The sequence below is a fragment of the Dinoponera quadriceps genome, unplaced genomic scaffold (assembly GCF_001313825.1).
Source record: "Dinoponera quadriceps isolate SergipeBrazil2010 unplaced genomic scaffold, ASM131382v1 scaffold589, whole genome shotgun sequence".
Taxonomy (NCBI): Eukaryota; Metazoa; Arthropoda; class Insecta; order Hymenoptera; family Formicidae; genus Dinoponera; species Dinoponera quadriceps.
The window spans coordinates 372,936-394,024 of NW_014554985.1; the positions used below are offsets into that span (position 1 = coordinate 372,936).

The 21,089-nt window shown below is 41.7% G+C and overlaps 1 protein-coding gene across 3 annotated transcripts in view; it reads left to right on the forward strand.

Annotated features, from left to right (window-relative positions):
- Window positions 1-21,089, forward strand: part of LOC106742710 (lachesin-like) — a 51,756-nt gene that overhangs the window by 27,137 nt on the left and 3,530 nt on the right. For all 3 annotated transcript variants that reach the window (XR_001374289.1, XM_014615907.1, XM_014615905.1), the window contains exons 2-7: window positions 6,073-6,165; window positions 9,092-9,213; window positions 15,184-15,369; window positions 17,007-17,199; window positions 20,245-20,373; window positions 20,449-20,568. Coding sequence is in view for 2 of the 3 variants with exons in the window: in XM_014615907.1 (XP_014471393.1) it covers window positions 6,078-6,165; window positions 9,092-9,213; window positions 15,184-15,369; window positions 17,007-17,199; window positions 20,245-20,373; window positions 20,449-20,568 (838 nt within the window). In the remaining variant the exon portion in view is untranslated. The remainder of the gene's footprint in view (window positions 1-6,072; window positions 6,166-9,091; window positions 9,214-15,183; window positions 15,370-17,006; window positions 17,200-20,244; window positions 20,374-20,448; window positions 20,569-21,089) is intronic.

Genomic DNA, 21,089 nt, shown 5'->3' on the forward strand with positions numbered 1-21,089 from the left:
CGGTATTGACGCTTCTCAAATCCGACGTTTCATGTGCGATGGCCCAATGTGAGGATTACCTCAGTAGTAATCCTTAGTGGCCGCATTATCGACGATTGGCGTATTCACGTCCTCTCGAGCTGCTACTTGATTTCCTAGGTAGCTTAAATACAACGTTTAGCTCATGCTTTGCCAAACGCGGTGTGTGAATTACCTTAATGGAAGTACATATACCGCAGCTGCAGAACGGGAGAGGTTGTATTACCCATTGAAAGATAGTCAAATCGGATTGGTGTAGGATTATCGAATTAATTAGATTCTGTCGTTACGCATGATACCGCGCGGCGACGTGAGCGCGACGTAAGGAGCTTATATATAAAATGCCAGTCACGCGCGCACGCGAGAGAGAAGAGGGAAAGAGGGGAGGAGAGAGAGAGAGAGAGAGAGAAAGAGAGATCTCTGCACATCGATTATTGTTAAACTGACGAGGGGACTTATTCACGGAGACGATGGTCGTTTGCGATCACGATGCCTGAAACTGATGGGGAATTTAAGAAAAGTCCTGGACCGAAGATTACGTCAAAGCAGGTCATTTCCGTCTTATTTCCCTAAAAGTATTGCGCTCGAGGTTGGAATTTAGGAGGGTGTAAGACCTATTGAAGACAAAGGAGTATCGCAATACAACGAGAACTTACAGTTCCGCCGACCGCGCGATCGAAGAGATCGAAAAATGCGAAAGGTTCTCGTTTAACAAGTATTACGATTATCCTTCGAAAGCCGGAAGATTAATAAATAATCGTAAAATAAATTTCACAGTTTCTCTGTTAGTATATATAAAAATATATTAGATTCAAGTAAATAATTACCCCAATACTCCTTAGCAAATTTTTACTTGGATTAAATGAATTTTAGGGCCCAGATATAATGAAAGGAATAAAAAAACAAGGAATTAAATATAAGGAATTAGAAATGAAATATTAGATTATATTGATGATCATTAGACATTTTGAAGATTAAATTTCAGTCAACTATTCACTGAGAAAAAAAAACTTAAAAATTTATTTGTGAAATATTATTTCACAGAAATCAATGTTTTTTTTAAATACAGCGAAATAAAATTTTATTCTCAGCAAATAAACTAATTAATAACAAAACTTAGCTATATTTCAAAAAATACATATTCCGCCATCACAGTCAAATTTTTTTTAATTAATAAATATCACGAGAAAATATCACAAGAAATATTTACTTCGCAAAATTTCAATTTCTTTTCCTCAGTGTAAGCCGTATAAGCATACAAGTTATGAAGAATAGAATTTCGATATTCCTAATCCTAGTTCCCTTTATCGTGGATTGAAGCACGGTTGTCCGCATGTCGAAATTTAATTCCTCGTTCCTTATACTTTTCATTCTGTGTCTGAGAGCCCTTATTTGGATCAAGTAAATATTTCGCTTGGATAATTTACTTGAGAAATATTTTACTTAGATCAAGTAAATATTATTTAATACAAATAAAATGTAAATTTGCTAAAGAGTGTTAAAGTAATTATTTATTTGAATCAGCAATTTTTCTTTCGTGTGTACAGCTCTTGCCGAGATTAATTCTTTTATATAACGCGTAATTGTGTACCTTATCTTTTAATTATTAGCGTAACTCGATTCGATTTCGACGAGGGATGATAAATAAGAGGGATAGCATGTGTATAACATGAAGCGGGTGGTCTTGATGGAATCAACGAGGTGAGGGAGGAGCCTGAGAGCGACGGGCTGATCTGTGTGGGTCATGCGTAGAATAAACTGATATTCCCGATCGCTAACGCGGATATTAAGGAGCACGTTAAACCCTCGCGGGCGAGACGCGAATCTAGCGGAAGGCGCCGTTTTCTCCCCGGGCTGAATCCTGAATATTTACTTCTCCCCAAGTCGCCGCGTACTCCATGGGGGCGTAAAGAAACGGACCACCGGCAAATCCGGTGAGAAGATTAGCCGTATGCAAAAGAGCAACTACTGCTCGAGTGCAGCCCCGACCTGGCGCGGAGAGAGTGTATTCGCGTAAGTGCGCTGGGAGAAGCGAAGCGTGAACACGTCGAACGCGCCGGCACGTTCTCGCGCGAGAAGGGCGTCCAAGAGAGGAAGGAAGGAAGGAACGTGGAAGCCGAAATAAAAGAAGGCACCGGGAACTCGTAAGTAATAGCTCCGGCGGCAAACCTGATAAAATGAGCAGGGATAGGTGATGCCGCGCAGCGGCTTTTATTTTCTCTCGCGAGCGCGCCTCAGGAGTCGGGAGTGCTAAAATGCGAGGGGAAAAACGAGGAGATGGGGAAAGAAGACGGCCATGGGAGCAAGGGATGCCCAGAGGAGCCGGAGGGGGGAGGGTGGGAACGGGGAGAACGGAAAGTTACCCTCCCTTAGCCCTTCTCTCTCTCCTCGATCGTCGAGATCTCGCGCTGGCGCCGGTATTGCCGCTCGAACATGCCAGAAATAGGATTTGGCGGGTCCAACGAGATTCGATAAGTTTCGTAATTCGTCCGTAATCGCGGCTATGAGATTAGTGTGCGAATAATAAACATCGACGGTGTATCACATGGAATGCTAGTAACCGCGGTATATTTTCTTCTCTTTCAATTTTTCAATCGTCTGGCGTCCGAGAATTCGTTCGTTGGGGCTTCGATTCCTGAAAATTGTTGATGAAGGGAGAGATTTTCAGCTTACACAGTTTCAAATGTTCTCGCGGGCGGGCGGGTAGGCGGGCGGGCGAACATGCAGTTTCTCCACGGTTGCACAGAACATTTTTGTCGTACCACGCGAAACAATGTAAATTTAATAGCGTGGACATGTATCGACTTTCCAATTTTCTTCGACTTTCTCCTACGCTACATTATGTACATCCTGCGTGACGCAACGATCGAAATACAGGGTGTATCTAAACTACACCGACAAACTCACAGGATAGATTCTATATAAAAAGAAAATCGTAAAAATGTCTTGGTAAATATATGTCTTCGAACGCTTTCTGAGATTTAACTGTCGCAATTTCACTTTTAAAAGTATATATTTTATTTATTAAATCGTGTCTCCTAAAAATAAGTAACTATATAGTAAAAAATTGCGTGTTAAAAACGGAAATTTTCGTGTTAATTTAACATGAGGAATATATCAAGAAGAACACACAAATATATGTTAAATTAACATATTTACCTGTTAACATACCAGTTTTTAACATATTCACCCTTAAGGTTAAAGTAACACAAATTTTAGTGGATCGCCCATAATACAAAAGTTTTTACTGTGTAGACACATATTGTTATAAAAATTGTTCAAAATATCTGTCTCCTTTATCAACGCAGAATTGATATCTGTGGAGTAAAGGTCAAAAACAGGTAGAAAAGCATTATGCTTTTTGCATATGCATTCTTAACCCGCTTCTTGCGATACATTTTCTTTCATTGTTGTCATCTTCGGAAAATTATTTTTCCAAAACCAAGTTTCTGCAGACGTATGTTTACTAAGAGACTAAGAGACGTTTCTACTTATTTTTCAACATAGAATCTATTCAGTAAGTGTGCCGGTGAAGTTCATCCAGGTGCACCCTGCAATATTAAGTTTCTTCAGAGATTGTACAGCTGCATCGCGTGTTCCGATAAGCGAGGAAATAAATCCCGTCATAAATCGGACAGCATGTCCGATTGGCTCTCCTTCTTGCATTTTCCGCTTTAGCTTTCTAATCGAATTTTCACGTGCGGATGACTAAGAAACAAGCTCACACGCGCACATCTGTTAGCCGAATCCGATAATCGATAGAGTGCGCGGGCGATTATTCCATCAGGTTTTTGTTATCTCGCAAAGTATTGCCGTGCAAATTAGCATTTGTTATTATCGCTTCGCAAAAACGCGAAATTGTTAAATCCGGCAAAAATGCGGTCGACGTATAATATCGCCGCCGCGCGATAAAATGTATTGTAAATATGAGCCAAAAAGAGAGGATCGCCTAACGTGTAGCGTTCAATTAATTTATCCCGCGAACAAAGCGAAGCACACTAACGGGCATACTTTAATCATGCCATGTCGTCGAATATGTGACGTTAGATGTGCGCGCGTGCTTTCCGCTAAAATTACGTCTAAGTCCTCCACCGTAATTTTCAATCTATCGGACATTAACCGGCATCCTTGATTATTCGCCGGACGGAAATACTTGAATGTGCTTGCGCGAGGTACGATAGGTAACTGCACGCTCGAAATCAAAGGGGGCTTTTGATATTCTAACCACTCATCGGCCCTTCAAAGAGGGCATTCGGCGTTCATCATCCTTTCTCCATAATATGCAATTCTATTTTCGCATTTATGACGATTTCTATATGCGTCCTGATGCATACAAACGTTGCCATAATAGCTGCGTGAGCTTGACCTTCCCACCGCAGAAAATTTAATTATTTTATTTAATTATAATTATATAATAACTTATTTGGCGGTAGTTTAGTAACGTTTGGTAGCCCATTCTCGACGTTTGGCGGTCAAAATTGCAATAAGTCACGGAAAATAAAAAAAATCATGTGAAGTTCGCTTCTCTTTTACTGACCAATCACTTTCCACGGCATTACACTTAATTTTGACTGTTACCTAAATTCCTATGGAAACGTTTTCGTTCTTTCCACTGTCTTTACGGTTAGAAATCGTCGATTCGTCGTTGTTACTGAAATTGTTTCTCTCCTCTCTTTCTCTCTCTCTATCTCATTCTCACCAACGGATATCCGCTTTCATTAAAATTATTCAGAATGATTGCGCCACACGAAGAAAGGAATACAACTGAAATTTACTTACTAGACCTAGTTTTTAGCTGTGGGAACTAAAAACTAGATACAGAGCAAAACAAGTACTTATATTAAATTAACTAAATTTCAGTTGTTTCATATGGATAGCTAATTTTCACCTGTCGGAGCTAATTACTTTTTTCCGTGCGGCGGAAATATACATAAACAAAACGACGAAAGGGGACTTTTTTCATAATTAATCTCTCTCATAATCATCGTAAAAATAGATTCAAATTAGCCTTCACTTAAGCCCACGGTTACCTTTTGCTATATAATCCTCGCCTCGAAATCCAAACCGGGGAATATTTCGCCGAACCGCTGGAACCGGGCTTGTTTGACTTAAATACATCCCCAGGATGGCAGAATTTTTGGCCGGCCAAGGGGAGGTCGAGCGAAAGTCATAAAGGGCGGACTTTGGCGGGAGCGAAATTTTCATTTGACTGTCGGACCGCTGTTACGTACGTAACATTCGTACGTACATGCACACGCGTGCGTCCGTCCGTCCGTCCTTCCGTTCATACGTTCGTTCGTCGTCGTGGCACACGTGCGCTCCCGAGACACGAGTGTGCGTATCGCGGGAGGGCGCAGAGGGTGTACCCACTGCCATCCGAGAGTATTATTGCGGTGCTGGCTGGCGGAGAGGGTGGCGGCGGGCACGAGGGATATATCAGCGGGTTGGCGTTTATGTGGCGACCAACTGTCGAGTTAATATTCACGCGATTCGGGGTTGACCCCGCGCGCCTACCCTCGCCCCGAGCACGCGTCGACGACGTCGCGAAATTCTCGATTTCTATCCCCTCCTCCCTCTCTCCTCTCGTTCGCTCGCCCTGAAGCCGGCCGGTTCTCCTGGTCGTCGCAGCCCTCTCGCACATACCGGGTGTCTCGCCGCTCCCGATGTGTGTGTGTGTGTGTGTGTGTGTGTGTGTGTGTTATTTACATTCGATAAAGATTTTGACTGTGACTTCCCAGTAGATCCCCGAGATCTGCAACATGCAGATCCCTATGCTCGGATGCTCATGAAAATCGTAATTTTCCTTTCCGCTTTTTCGCGAATGTGAGAAAATTCCGAGAGAAGGAAAGGAAGGTGACTTCTCGTTATGATATCGAGCGTCTGAATTACTGCTGCGCCAAGCCGCAGGGAATTATTATCTCGACGAGAGAGAGAGAGAGAGAGAGAGAGAGACGGCTTTGCGGAGCGGAGCGGAGTCGCGCAACGTCGCGAGTTAGTTTACCGAGAGACGTGCGCAGCGCTCTGCTTTAATACATTTCATGCTTTCTGTTGCAGTACGTATGGCGTATGGCTTACCCTATGGCATGGCATCGCGGAACGTCGCACTGTGCATCATCTTCATCGCCGCTCTGCTGCACGTCAGTCTCGGTAAGAGTCGACTATATCGTTTGAGGACGGAGAGAGAGGGGGAGGAAGGGTGAGTACCTGAAATGTATCCTCTCGAAGAACAAGAGAAAGAGCCGGTCGGGGAAGAGTTACGAAGAAGCAAAAGTTACGAGTTTTTAATCCTCACGAAATGACAGAATCTTCCTTTTCCTCCCCCCCCCCCCCCCNACAGTCGATCTCCCCTGAGCGCGCGTCTGTACTTTTGCGCCGCCTTTCTTTGCTCCAGTTTCGGTAGGAATCAAATAGAATCTTCCCGAAGACGCTATCGGCAGTCTCGCGTTTCCGCGGGGGCTTAAAAAGAATCCCCGCTTAAAAAGAAGCGGGAATTGCAAAGTGGCCCGAACGAAAGCCGCCGACTTTTCTCCCGCCTCTGAGAAAGCGACGGGACGCTCGCGCGCTTTCTCTCTCTTTCTTTCTCTTTTTCTTTTTCTTTTATCGTTATTTATTTATATGTGCTCCTTTGTTATTCCTGTTATATATACATGTATCGGATATCCCAGATTTGTAGATTCTTCGGGAGGAACGATCCTCCCATTACTGCGAGCTCGGGGAAAAATCAAAGACAGGGAGGATTATATCGCAACGGGACGTAACAAGGAAACCTGACGCGAAATTCGCGCACGGGAAGGGGATGAAAATTCTCGTCGAATAAAATTTATCCGGCATATTGAATTTATAAGACGAAAGATACATATACGTTGCGATAACAAATCGCAAGAGAGACTCGCATGAATATGCGAATATACGTGATTCGCGCGGCTCTTAAGAATTCCGAACTTCCTATAATCCGATCTTCGCCCGGCGAAGTTTTCTTTTTATCTCGAGACGACGTTCATGTCGGCCGATTTATCGGTCGGTCTGTCGGTTTTTCGTTGCATAACAAGCTCCATTGGCTGCACATAAGTCGCCGGGCATTCGATTCGCATGTGCGAACCGGCAAAAATACCACCCGGCCCTTCGCGCGAGCTAGCTTTTCCGCGCGATAGATCATGATAGATGATGATTACTCCACAAAGTCAGCGAACTTTCGCTCGGCCGTGTTCCACGTGATTAATAAACACCTCGTTTCTCGGCGAAACTTTCTCCCCTTTCCTTCGGTCGCGTGCTCGCCCCGGGAAGTCAGCCAAGGAGCGGACACGGAGTGGGGACGACCGGCGGAGAATACGTGTCTCCCTTTTTTTGCCCATTAAACTCCATCCTGTTATTGCGAGAGGATGATCAACGCGCCCGTCGAGTCCCCGTGAAACGCGCGACGTCGTCTCGAATTAGCATCTCGTCGTCGGTGAGGGGTGGAATATCGTCCGACGTGACCCCTAAGGTCCCTCCCGGCGAGAGTTCGCGTATTCGATGCGGTTAATAAACACCCCATCGAGCGTGAGCGCGCGCGAGCGAGCGACTTGCGTTCGCCTGTCCGCGCGATAAAACGAATTGCGGCCGTTCCATTTGTGCAACACTTATGCAATACAATGAAAACGGGGGCTTGCATGGCAATAGCGGCGGGTAATGTGACAATGCACTTACGTCTCTGTAGTTACACGTGTATCAGGCGCGAGAAAAATACGGAGCGTCACGGTCCTGTGCGCGCGCGCCGCGATAAAACACGGGGGACGCGGAGTAACATTTCTGTTCTCGCGCTTGTTTCCAAAATTATCGCGTTATTACATACAGCTAGGATGATCAACCATATCCCGATTTCGAGCTTTCGTTAGAAGCGTCCCGACAGAACCCTAAGCGGGATATGCCTTTTGTCCCGATTTTTTATTCAACGGAAGGTAAATAATACAATATGTAACAATAAATTATATTAAAATTCATTAAGTCTTTTAAACTGCGAGCACCGCCAATAGACGTCAAATGAAAGGTCCTTGCTATGTACGAATAATACTTAAGAGCGTTCAACGCTAACGCTCCCTGTATTACCTTGGTTTCTATTTAATTAAACAAATCTTGATTTCTTTTATTGAAATTATTTAATTTTTTAAACACATTATTACACACTGAGAAAAAAGACTTGAAAATTATATATGTGAAATATAAGGTTTCCTTTACGGAAATAAACGTTTATTTAGATACGGCAAGATAAAATTTAATCCTTAGCAAATAAACCAATTAATAAGAAAACTTAAGCGTATTTCATAAAAATATATATTCCATCATTACAGTCAAATTTTCTCCTAATTAATAAATATCGAAGAAAATATCACAGAAAATTTATTTCGCAAAATTTCAATTTCTTTTTCTTAATGCATATTTTGTGTTCCGCTGATTGTCCTTTTAATTTTATTTCAAGAATACTAGTCTAATTTCAGACATAATGATTATTTCTATTAAAATACAATAGAAAACTATGTTTAATTGGTATGATTTTGACATGATAATTAATAAACATTTTATTTACTTATCTATGTTTACCTAATTTACTTATTTTTCATTAAAAGTCCCGATTTTTTAAAGTCGATATTCTTACCCGTAATTGGCTGATCGAGAGCTGATCACTTTACGTACGGCGCAGAATTATCGCATACGTCGCGTGATAAAATTCTATTGAAAATTAGGTTCTTCCGGCTCACCTTACGCGCGACGTTATCAATTGCATAGTGCAGAAAGAGTCGTTATTATCGCGCAATGACGTGGTCGAGACCGATCGCTCATTACGCGCATAAATAATGCGGCGATCTAGATTAAATTCGTTCGCCGCCTGCAAAAAGATGATGGGCCGCGTATTCGGCTAGGTTCCGAAATTTCCGTAATGTGCCGTTCATACATCATATTCGTAACCGGGATACACACACACACACACACACGCATACACACATGTATATGGATTGGCGGCAAGTTGGCGAGCTAATTAAGAATTAACTTTGTGGATCGTTAGTCGCGGCGTATAATCGTTAATTGCATAATTCAGGTCAAACGCCGCCCAAGTCCGAGGTCCTGCCCGAATTTCTGGCACTCTTGGAAAACCACACGGTCACTCAAGGTCGTGACGTCTCCTTCACCTGCGTCGTTAATCATCTTCAATCTTACAAGGTAACTGCACTCGCTCGCGCGTATGTGTAATTAGCTAGTCGATTAGGGCCACTCCGTTCGAAATCGTAAGTAGCGCGACCTGGATCGCATTTCCGTAAATACACTCGACGCAACCCCCTAGACAGATTGTATTGCCAAGTAATTGCGAGTTAACGGCACGCGCAGAGAGAGAGAGAGAGATTCTGTCGATTATTTCGCAACGAAGCTACGATAGTCTTAACGATGCGCTCCACTTGCTGACGAGTTATGAAATGTGAGAATACCCACCGTATCGGGTCTTGCAGAGCTATCACTCGCTCGAGATCCACGAATGAAAGGAACATACGCGATAACGAAAAAACTAATAACATATTAGTAGAGAAAATCTCCCGAAGTTCACCGAAAAAAATTTCTATGGGCTTGATAAAATTTCTTAAGTTGAAACAGAATTGTCTTTCGGGACGCAGTAAACAAACGAATGTTTGATTTTTTAAGCAATAAATATTTTTACGTCAAATAACATTTTTTTTATATTTTCATCCAAATATTACAATGGTTGTCACGAGCAATGAATTATTTGAAAGAAGTAATACTGTTTGATAAATATTAAAGAATTTTTCTTTTTTTTTTTTTCAGTGGAACAATATTTAATATATAGTAAAATAAATTTCTTTTTTACTCAAAACCCCCAAGTATTATTTCCTCTAAATAATACTGTTTTTTTTCCGTCAAATAACATGGTTTACTCTAGTGAAACTAAATTATTTTCATTCAAACAAAATAATATTTGATATTAAATTATGTTTATATCAAACAAATCTAATTTAAGCAAACATATAAATTAAATCTAAAGAAATCTTTTTCTCTATATAAAGAGGAAGCGTTAGCGCGTATTTTGTCGCGATTGCCCATTCGACTTCTTTAAATTAACTATTCTTTGACTCTTAAACGACGCTCAACATATATTAAAGGATTTAATTTATATGATATATTTCAAAATGAAAAAAAATCACATATTTTAAATCGTACATAGATTATATTGCATTGTTTGTAATGTCAATTTTATTGGACATTAATTTTTATCAATTATTAATATGTGCATTATAATGGGAAAATGATAGTTTACATATATAAGAAAAATAACTTAAATTCTCCTGAAAAGAATTTCAAGTGTATACCATCTATTGTTTCGCTCGATCCTTGTGGAGCTCTTAAGAGAGGAGCCGCGAACGGGACCACAAACGTCAAGATCTTTTTCTTGAATCTGCATAGCGAAACAATGCAAATCAAGCGAAGCCATCGAGTACTCCGTGCGTTCTCCAGCGACGGAGAGACGGAAGGAGTAGAACGCACCTTGCCGAGATGGCGGGGAACCGTAGCGCTTACCTATCGACTAAACCGATTTGGTCTTGCCGCGCTCTTTCCTTCACCCGCGGTGTGCTTACACGTGTGCAGTGACTATAAATACACAGAGATCAGACTCCAAATGGACCCACGTTGGCCCTGCGAGTAAACACGATTGAACCTCTGATGAGGAGATCTTTTCACTTCAATCGCCGATTACGCTGAAAACTCACCGTCGGTGTCCGGATATTTCCCCTCGGGGAAAAATCACCGCGAAATTGGACGAATAATAACTCATATGTCTGAATTACCTGTCATTACAATTTAGCGTAATTATCCTGGCGTAATTATCCTGAAAGTTGTATGTACGAAATATGATTACGGGACACGGAGAATAATATACATGGAAATAATTCGCATATGTAGAAAAAAATCTTTCGTCAAAATGTTAACATTTTCTTATGTTACCGACTTTTGATTAATATCTTAATGTCAAATTAACATACAGCTCATATGTCATTATTTTTATGACGTTTCCGTGTGTTAAATTTATGTCAATTTAATAATTTGACATTTTTCTGTGTATCATTTAAAAATGAAATGTTATCTCGAGTTATTTTAACAGAATTATTTCAGGAAATATTTTTTTAAAGCCATTTTAACATTAACATAAGTTAAAGTGAGTCTTCAAATAAACATAAATGTTGATATATGAAGTAATTAAATTGACTAAAACCAAATGTTTATATTACGAATAATTTAAGTTAAAATAATAATTTAATTGAAAATAATTAATATTATGTTAATATGGTATAAGAAATGCATTCTTCAGAATTATATTAAAATATAACATTGATTTTATTCACATACGGATAATGTGTTCCAGCAACATTTTTTACAAGTTACTTTAACTACTCCTTCGCGTATTTTTAACTTCATATTTTAAATTTTATTGCGTTATTTTAACATCATACTTTAAATTTTAACATCATACTTTAAATTTAAACAATACATATAAATGTAGAATAAAACGTGTTTTTATGTCAAATTAACATTTTCAGTGTGTTAAGAAGTAACACACGAATATGTTATTTTAGCACAAAATTTAGAATACGCTTTCTGAGACATACGAAAAATGTTAAAGTTGACGTTTTATTTTTTATTGTGTATCTTTGTACTACCGAATGTCACCGGATCTCACGAAATTAATTTGTCGAATCGGTGGGTCGCGTGTTTTCCGGTGCAATCTTGCCCCACGAGCATCGGTTGTGATTTCAACTCGGAGACATTCGGTTTTCGTGTATCTGTAGCCGCTACGCTTTCGCGTGAGCGCACGTATATTTGAACACGTGTATGTATGTATGTGTGTGTATGTGTATGTGTGTCTGGAAAAAGATAGGTTGCAGCTGCGTACCGAGGTCCGAGGAAGCCCGGGACAGGACTGGCGAGTAATTCACTTTCAAGAAGAAGTCCAAGTTTGATTGCGCGCTCAGATCGCGACAATCGTTTCTATCGCGTTTCTAACGCCATTGGAGCGTGTTTTCACCGTCTTGTCGCTCGCGGGTGTGCCAGAGGGCTGTGTCTCTCTCACTCCCTTTCTCTCCTTGAAAAAAGAAAAGAAATGACTGAAGAAAGGACATAAATCAGCTAATATAGCGTCGTGAATAGCCCTGATTTTTGCTCCTCCTCTCGCAACGACTCCATCGTGCTGACTTTGCGACACCGTTTATATGCGCCTTACGCATCTCAGTAAGAGGGTGATTAAGCGTCCAAGTTGGCGCCAAGAATATGTCTGATTATGCTATTATCAACCGTGAATAAGATCCTTCGTTTCTCGTCACCGTGTTTGTAAATAATAATTAGTCCGAATTAGGATATTTCGAAAGAAAAGAAGAAAATAATTTCTTTCCTCTCTTTTTTCATTTGCGCCCCCGGCACTTCTGTAACGGTAGCTTGTCTTATTTATACGTGAATCCGTGTGAGATGCGAACATCACGCGTACGTAAAAATGGTGGAAACATATCCGGATCCGAATAGCGACATATGGAGTCTTATGATTTTGTATGTCGTTTCCATGCATTTATTCGTACAGATTTTACACACACGGCACTCGCCGTCATTTGTAATCGGTGTAGCTGCGCGAAGTCGTGACTTTTTAATAGTCTAGTTTCCTATAAATAATGCGCGATAACGATTTACTCTCCCGCCGTTCCGCTTCCCGTCACTCCTCGTTTGGATACATTGTTGGCGCAAAATATTATTTTTCGCACTTCGTTTTGTTTAATCAGTCCGACGTGTGTGTTTTTCTACATAATATCTATTTTTCTGCAACACGGATATATTTTATTCTCTGTGTTGTTCTACGCGCGATTCGATCGCGATCAAGAGAGAAAGAGAGAGAGAGAGAAGGAGGTGGGATGTAAAACAGATTTCGCCGTGTAAATGTGAAAAAGAGAGCGACAGCCGGCTTTCAAATATACATCGAAAACTGTTTAATTTGGCAGCCCGAACTCGTCGTATTACATGTAACCGTGTCCCGTGCATCCGGTAACGTCTAATCTCGGAAATTTAACCCTTTGCTGCAGTCCCACGTAACGAGCAAGCAGTACAGCCGTATCTAAAGCCACCAGTGCTACTTCACTCTCCACGTAAATTCAAGTCTCCAATTAGATTCGAATGGCGTTACGTTGGTGAAGTTCATTTGAAATTAATTGAAAAGTTCAAAATACGGCTGTCTCGGCGGCGACGTCGCTCCCGAAATATTCGGTACATTCTACACTGAATTTTATCGCGGAGATCGCGAAAACATGTCTACGCCTCTCCCTTTCGACCGGAAATATTTCAGACAATTATACCAGGGGATTGCGAGACCTGCTCTTAAAAAAGTACGATCCATTTCGAAGATACGTGCTTTTCCATAGATATATTTTCTCATTAAAAGCGGATTTTAACGGATCTCTCATTTCGGAAACGACCGTTCTGAATATACAAGATAGATACGCGCCAAGTAAACATGCGCCAATGAAGGCGGACCCGGCTTGCGAGAGAGAGAGAGAGAGAGAAATGCATCTAAATACTGAATGCTGCACGTGTACATGTAAACCCAAGTACTAAATATAGTAGCTAAATGCCACCTAATACCGTCGTAAATGTAATACCTCGAGATACGATGCCACTGTAGATCGTGTGCATCAGATATATCGGATATCCGTAAGGACATCCGCCAATTGCTTGGCATGCGAAGGATCATACGGCCACGAGGAAACGCGGCCGAGGAGAGCATCATCGCCGCATGAAAGCGCTATTTCCAACAGGTAGATCGCGATTCTCTCTCTCCCTCTCTCTCTCTCTGTTCCGCTTATTATCTTTTTCCCGCGTATTTATGCGCGCCTTAAATTCCGTTGCCGATCGAGACTTCGCAAGGGTCTTTTGTTCGCGGTTTAAAAGCCCTTTCATCCGCTCAATAGCTCGCACCGCCGTCTGAAATATGACAGATCGAGCTGTCGACCCGGGCGGGCGATGGGTAGGAGATGTGTATGTATGTGTGTTGCGAGGGCGCGAAGGGACGCGGTAGGGTGGCTCCGGTGTAAACCCGAGCGGAATTTGAGAGTGCAGCTCCGCGAGAGAGCGCGTTGCGCCCCGGTATGAATGCCGATAAGCGCCTTTCGCGAGGCCCTCGCGACGCTTTTTAAGCACCGCCAGCTCCGGCGTTAATGAAGAGTTCGCGCTCTCTTGGCGCGCGGGGCTCGATCTCCCTGCCGCGCCCTCGTGAACAGAATGCAAGCCCCTTCTCGCGGAAAAAGCCAGAAATTCCCTTCTCTGCGCGTTCCGCGTAAGCCGCGGCGCGTTACTTATCTTTACGGCGCCCTTTGTCGCGATCTCGCGAGAAGCTATTGTCGCGGTCGCGATTAACGGATTACGGCGAGGCTGGGAAAATAGCTTCGTTTTCGACGCACGCACGCATACATACACATATGATTGTCTTGATACCATCGTCGTCATCTCCGCGGTTCAATAATTAACTTTCGCGGTAATTGTATCCAAAATAAAATTCCCGTCGATTTAATCGGTGCGCTGATTGCGCTTTATGAACAATCGATTTATCGACCTTTGGTTACCGCACTCGCGCGCACGTGCGCGTATTTATGGAAATGCTATGTAAATATTAAAGGAGGAAAATATTATTTGACAATGCATATCGCGCGGTCCAAATTAAATGTACGTTTTACAAATATTGTAATCGCTCTAGAGTGATATATACTAAAATTGTTTTAATACCCGTCGCGTGCGCGCGGGCGAAGCGTTTATAAAAAATTGCGGGTGTTCTGAAAATTTTTTCGTGAAACTATGCCGCAGAATTTCGCGAAATGCGGCGACTCCGCGTTCGCAGCGTCCGGCCGTCATGTCGCGCCCACTACGTGCAACACGTCGTCGGAACATTAATCGGAAAACAACAAATTCACCACGAGAAGACGTTCATTACGCGGGGAATCCCGGAATTTCATGAATAGGCCGATGGATATTTAGCGTTAGATTTTAATATATCGACGGTCTCTGCGTAATTTCTAAAACGTTCCTTCTATATTTGGCCGCGGGTCATATCTGTCAGTACGGGCACAATGAGCACTTTTGTTACGTCACGCGCAGGTCGCCTGGATAAAGTCGGATTCGAGGGCGATTTTGGCTATTCACACTCACATGGTGGCGCACAATCCGCGTTTGTCCGTCACTCACAACGGCCATAACACATGGAAGCTGCACGTGACTAACGTTCAACCGAACGACTCCGGCACGTACATGTGTCAAGTTAATACGGATCCTATGAGGAGTCAGGTCAGTAGAGCCGCTGAACATTAAAGCGACAGTCATCGCCCTCCATCACGTCCCTCTCGCCGAATAGGGACGATGTCGTTCCGCGCCTTCCTCTTCCTCTCCCTGTGTAACGCGAATGCCGCATGAATGCAATGTGTACGCGCGTGCACGAACGCACGTATATCCGCGCAGAGTGGAGAACATTCAGTGGCAACTGGAAAAACACGCGTGTCGCGGCACACGCGATTCACTTGCGACAATAACCTCGTTTATCAAGTAGAATGAGAAAAGAAATTTTAAAAAATTCTCCCTGGTATTTTGCTCGTCGGGTCGTGCCCTCGCGAAGGAGAGAAAGAGCCGAGAAAGTTGAATGTTTTTTTTTATATCTTCGAGTTTATATATTATTACGTGCTTGCAAAAGCGTTCGTATGGTATCAAAGCCGTCACCAATAAAACTATTCGCCACAAGAAACTTCTTTTTTATGCTTGGCAAACAATGAGAGAGAGACGGTGAGCCAGTTGGCAATCGCGTTCGCAAAGAATTCATGGGTAAGCCATCCTCCTTCTTTCTGGGTATTTTTCATTGCTTTCAAATGGCGAGAAATATTGATTCATCAACTTCAAGCTGTCCTGTTAGCTCTTTTAATGTTTGAACCGAATTTTCGTTGAACAATGCTTCCAATTCGTTGTTCTCCACTTCGTTTGGACGACCAGAACGTGGCTTGTCGTTCACATCGTAATCGCTATTTCTAAATCTTTTAAACCACTTCTCACAGACAGCAGCGGACATAATATTCTCTCCGCACACTGAAAAAAAATTACTATGTTCAAATACATATTTACTAAGGAATATTGTAGCAATTTATTTTATTTGGATTAAGTAAATGAACTACTCCAATATTCCTTAGCAAATATTTATTTGAACATAGTAATTTTTTCTTTTTAGTGCAGATCTCACAAATCAGTCTTTTAAGTGGTGCAGCAGTTTCATCGGATTAAAATATATTCGATTAAAAGTTAGATATCGATTAAAAGTATGCCGTGGCGAAAATTGAATTTATCTGATTTCACCTTCATTCGCATTAAATGTGACATTCTGCTTGAACCTATGAATTATTAACCATCAATTCTGAACTAATATGGCCAATTTAAAAATTAAAAGGCGACTAAAAGAAAAACAATTATAATTCATTGCTTCAACCATCTATTTGTGACCTTACAAACTTTTGCCAGCACCTAATACGTTTTCTCAAGAAAGTGTTATTGAAATCCTTCGAAAATCCGCGGTAAGGAAACTTTTGCTGCCAAACCAGTCGTCGTACGTTCTTTTAGCCACACCTCGCGATTATTACGAATTTTTCGGGAAAAATTAATAAACATGATGAATGGCGAAGAAAAACCATCCGAAGCACCACGATATGTATTATAGAAATTTGGGTAAATTTGGAAATCTTCGGGCGAAAAGAATCCACTGGATATCCGTTCGTGTAGCTTCTTCCCGTCGCGGATGTTAAATGAACGTCGGAGCATCAGTTTGCTAAACTCGGACGAAAATCCAATAATATATCGAGCTTGATTCAAGTATCCCGGCGGAAATACACGGTCGAGGATGGTTCTCCTACGGATCGCTTCCTAACGATTGCGTACCTTGCGCGCAGACCGGTCACATGAAGGTCGTGATACCGCCCGATATCATGGATCTGGACGACACGGCGGACCAGCTGACCACAAGAGAGAACGGTGACCTGCGACTGCGGTGTCTCGCCACCGGCACACCGGCACCGGTAGTGATTTGGCGACGGGAGGACGGCAGGAACATCACGCTGAGGAACGAGCACGGTGTCAAGCGAAGTACGTACATGGCGTTAACATAAATAATCTGCCTCGACGTAGATTTCGTCGAACACAGGGAGATCTCTCCGGGAAAATTGAATAAAGTATGGAGAGGAAGCAGAAGGATATAAAAAAGTAAAAGGCAAAATATTCGAAGAGAAGAAAAAACGGAGAGAGGGAGAGAGAGGGATAAAAGTATCGGATCGAATGTAGAGTGAAGAAGAAATCTTTCATGTCTCGTCGTATTCTCGCTTCGTCGGAAATCCGAAAAGGGAACGATACATGTTTTACAATATATATGCATAATATATGAACCGGACGCGAAATAATTGACGTTGACAGGGAAACGCATTTTTACATAAAAAGAAAATCCGAAGGATATTTCGCGTATGATAATGAGAGATCTCACGTTTCAATTTGATTAGTTGTTAATTAACGGTAACGGTTTACGTTTTTGGATGAAAGGACGAGCGGTGACGAACCGCTCCTGTCGCGGCTTTAAAAATGATGGATTAAAATTCCATCATATCCCGGTTGGCGAGGCGCGCCATTAACGTTGAAATGTGCTTCTACCTCGAAAATAAATGGAATTAAGCGACCTTACCGCCGGATAACGACTGATTAACGATTACGAGGCGCGTGAGGCAACGTGTGTGAAAAAGGATAACGGTCATGGTTAAATCGCGGATTGTAACCGCGAGTCGAATCGCAACTAGAGTCCCTGTAATAAGAGTATGGGCACCGTCGTTGCGACTGCCATGTTTGGATCAAAAACCAAAAGTTCACAGCCATAATACACGAAATGTTCAAATAATATTAAAATATTAAAATAGATGTAAGCCAAAATAAATTAATAATTAATAATATGAAACACACAAACTCAATTTTCTTTTAACACACATTGTAGACTTCGTAGATGGCAAATCATTACTTATGTTGTCCCTTAGTTGATAACTTTGTTTTCCAGCAAAAGACACAAGTCGACATAAGTCTAATTATATCATTATTTGTTGTCATCATATCTTTATTTCGCGTTTGATAAAGAAATGGATAATATATGATGTAACTAAACTTGTGTCGACTTTTGTCTCTTGCTGGAAAGTAACTTTTGAATGTGATTGAAGTTTGGAGCGATTTTCGAGCGAAAATAAAAAAAAAATTTTCAAGTTTAACCTCAGAAAAAACAAAGATACGCAAAAAAAATAAAATAGGCAAAATGTGTTAATATTACCCCAACCGGAAGCTTACTCAAACATGGCAGAGCCAATTAGAAATTAGACATAGTGTCCAAACTCTTATTGGTTGCGTTTCGAAGATCACTGTCAGTACTAAATATCTATAGTTTATGTTATGTATATTGTAATTTATGTTATATATATTATAGTTTATGTTATGTATATTATAATTAATGTTATGTATATTATAGTTTATGTTATGTATATTATAGATTTTTAGTACCAGTTGTAAATATCGGAACGCTGCCCTCATACGGACTCTGTACGGAGTAAAATATTTTGCTGGCACAGTGAATTGTTAGTTACTACGGGGACAGCAAAAAAATTCGTTCGGACCGCAAAAAGATTTATTAAGAATATTGATTACCACTTGTTGGATATATGGAAAGCAACGTAATTTTGTTTGGCAACGACGTTTCGCTGCAACAGCAAAATTGTTTTTTCCGTATAAACAATCTTTTTGCTGTCGCCGTAGTAACTAACAATTTCTGCTGCTTTGGAAAAATAATTTTCTCCGTGTAATCGCGGCGATGTCGCGGCGACCACTGGTGGCCACGCGACTCTGCAGATGAAATATTTTTTACGTTCGCGGGTCGCTTTTAGAACGCACCTCGTCGTCGTCGTCGGCTTCGGGGGCGAGCCGGCAGCGGCAACGGCAGCCATATGGTTCGCCCCGTGTCCCGCGGAAAAGCAACCATCCGATTAGCCTTCCTGACTGTGAGTGATGGATGTTGACTTTACATATATTTCCTCTTCGCCCACCCTATCGACTCGCGTACCCGATTGCAATATTCAGTGTGTACACTGCGTCGCGAGAGCGTGCGCCGGGGCGGTATCTCCATCCCGCCAGCGACTCTGCCGCCGTCTTCGTCCCGTGGTATCGGAATTTTCGGCTTTACATTGTTTCCTCTAATGACCGTTATCGCGTCCCGTGTAGTACCGGGGGATAAGGCGGACTTTGATCTTCTCGTATGTAACATCTGCGAGATATTGGGAAATGGAGAAATTGCGAGTATTTTGGAGGTCGACTATCCTGAGATTTTTTAAGATAAATCAAAAATTATTAAAAATAACCGAAGTTAGTTTTCACTAAGTTGCAACGCCAAATATTTCTGACTCTTTTCTTTATAACTTATAGTTATAAAGCTAAATGTAAAATAATTATATACTTGTGTTATTCATGTACACACACAAGTTTTAGGAACATAACGATACCAAATACAAATCAATTACGAAATACGAATACGAATAAAAATACAAAAGAACTGTGGCAAGAGAGGTTTTCCTCTTAGAGGGACACTATACAATAGCGTTAAATTAATAGGCTAGAAATCGTAATATTCCATATTACCCGACTATTCCACATTACCTGCATTTTCTCTATCTCGAACGCACGAGAGCTCACGGTGGAACACAATTTTTCGCAAAGAGGCGCGGTAATACATAAGCATTCCGGTGGGGAAGACACTTCGCAGGATGCTTCGTTTAAATCCGAGACGAAAAGTTTCCCACGGGGAGAATGTCGTCGGGATATCGCGGTAGCTTCTCCAAGCTATAGCTTGGAGTTCGAACATGAAGGGTTTCTTCGCAAAGTGAGTCTCGATGGCGTCTCGGACGCAGTTAGCGAAACTTCCTTCTCATTTAATTCCCGGTGATAGTTTCTCGTTTAATTGGAGAGAGCGGGATTGCTCTTTCTTTTCTTTTTATCGAATTTTCATTACGTCAAACCGTCACGTCGGAAATGCGCGCGCGCGAACGTACGCCTGAAAGCCCGTCAAAGCAGGTGAGTTTTTCGTGGTCTTTCATCATGTCGGACATATTGAAACAGTGAGAACGTACGAGGGCGAACAGCTTCATCTGCGGGATATCCTGCGGCAGGAGATGGGCTCTTATCTCTGCATCGCGTCGAACGGCGTGCCGCCGTCGGTCAGCAAGAGATATTACGTCAATGTCCGTTGTAAGTGTACACGCGTGCCACGTGCTGGCGAATAGAGCGGCTCGTACGACTCTAATTGCGTCTTTCTCGTTAAAGTCCAGCCGCTTATTAAGGTCTCGAACCAGCTGGTCGCAGCGCCGGTAGACAGCGACGTCCTCCTTCAGTGCTACGTGGAGTCCTCGCCGAAGGCTCTGAATACGTGGCATCGAAATAATGGTGAGCAACGTCGATGCGCAAATATCGTCTGATGCATTCCTCATTGTGGATCGAATTAGACGAAATGCCGGGATGATAGAATTACAAATGGAATGCTCTATTGTTTTTTCGCTGAATTATTACTTTAAAAGACGAAAATACGAGTTTCTCTTTTCACCTTCAAAAAATTACATTTTTCAGTTCTCTAAATATAGCGAGAGCCATTCTCCCGATACAATGTCGCCTTCCTCTGCTTCATAAAAAAGGTCATTTGATGAAAAATTAAGAGCAAAAAATGAATTGACCTTTCTAAATATAATAGGTTTGTCAAAAGTATAGGAACAGTGGAATATCTGTATGTATGATATGTTGAAAGAACGAAACAATTGATACCAAATATTTCAAACGAATATTATTTACAGCGATTGATTCAACCTGTCTACGTACAAAAGTGTTAACGCGATGTTACCGCAAGTTGAATACTTTATGAGACATTTCATTATTTGCATTCAAATATAGGTTTTTCGTTCGCTGTTTTTTTC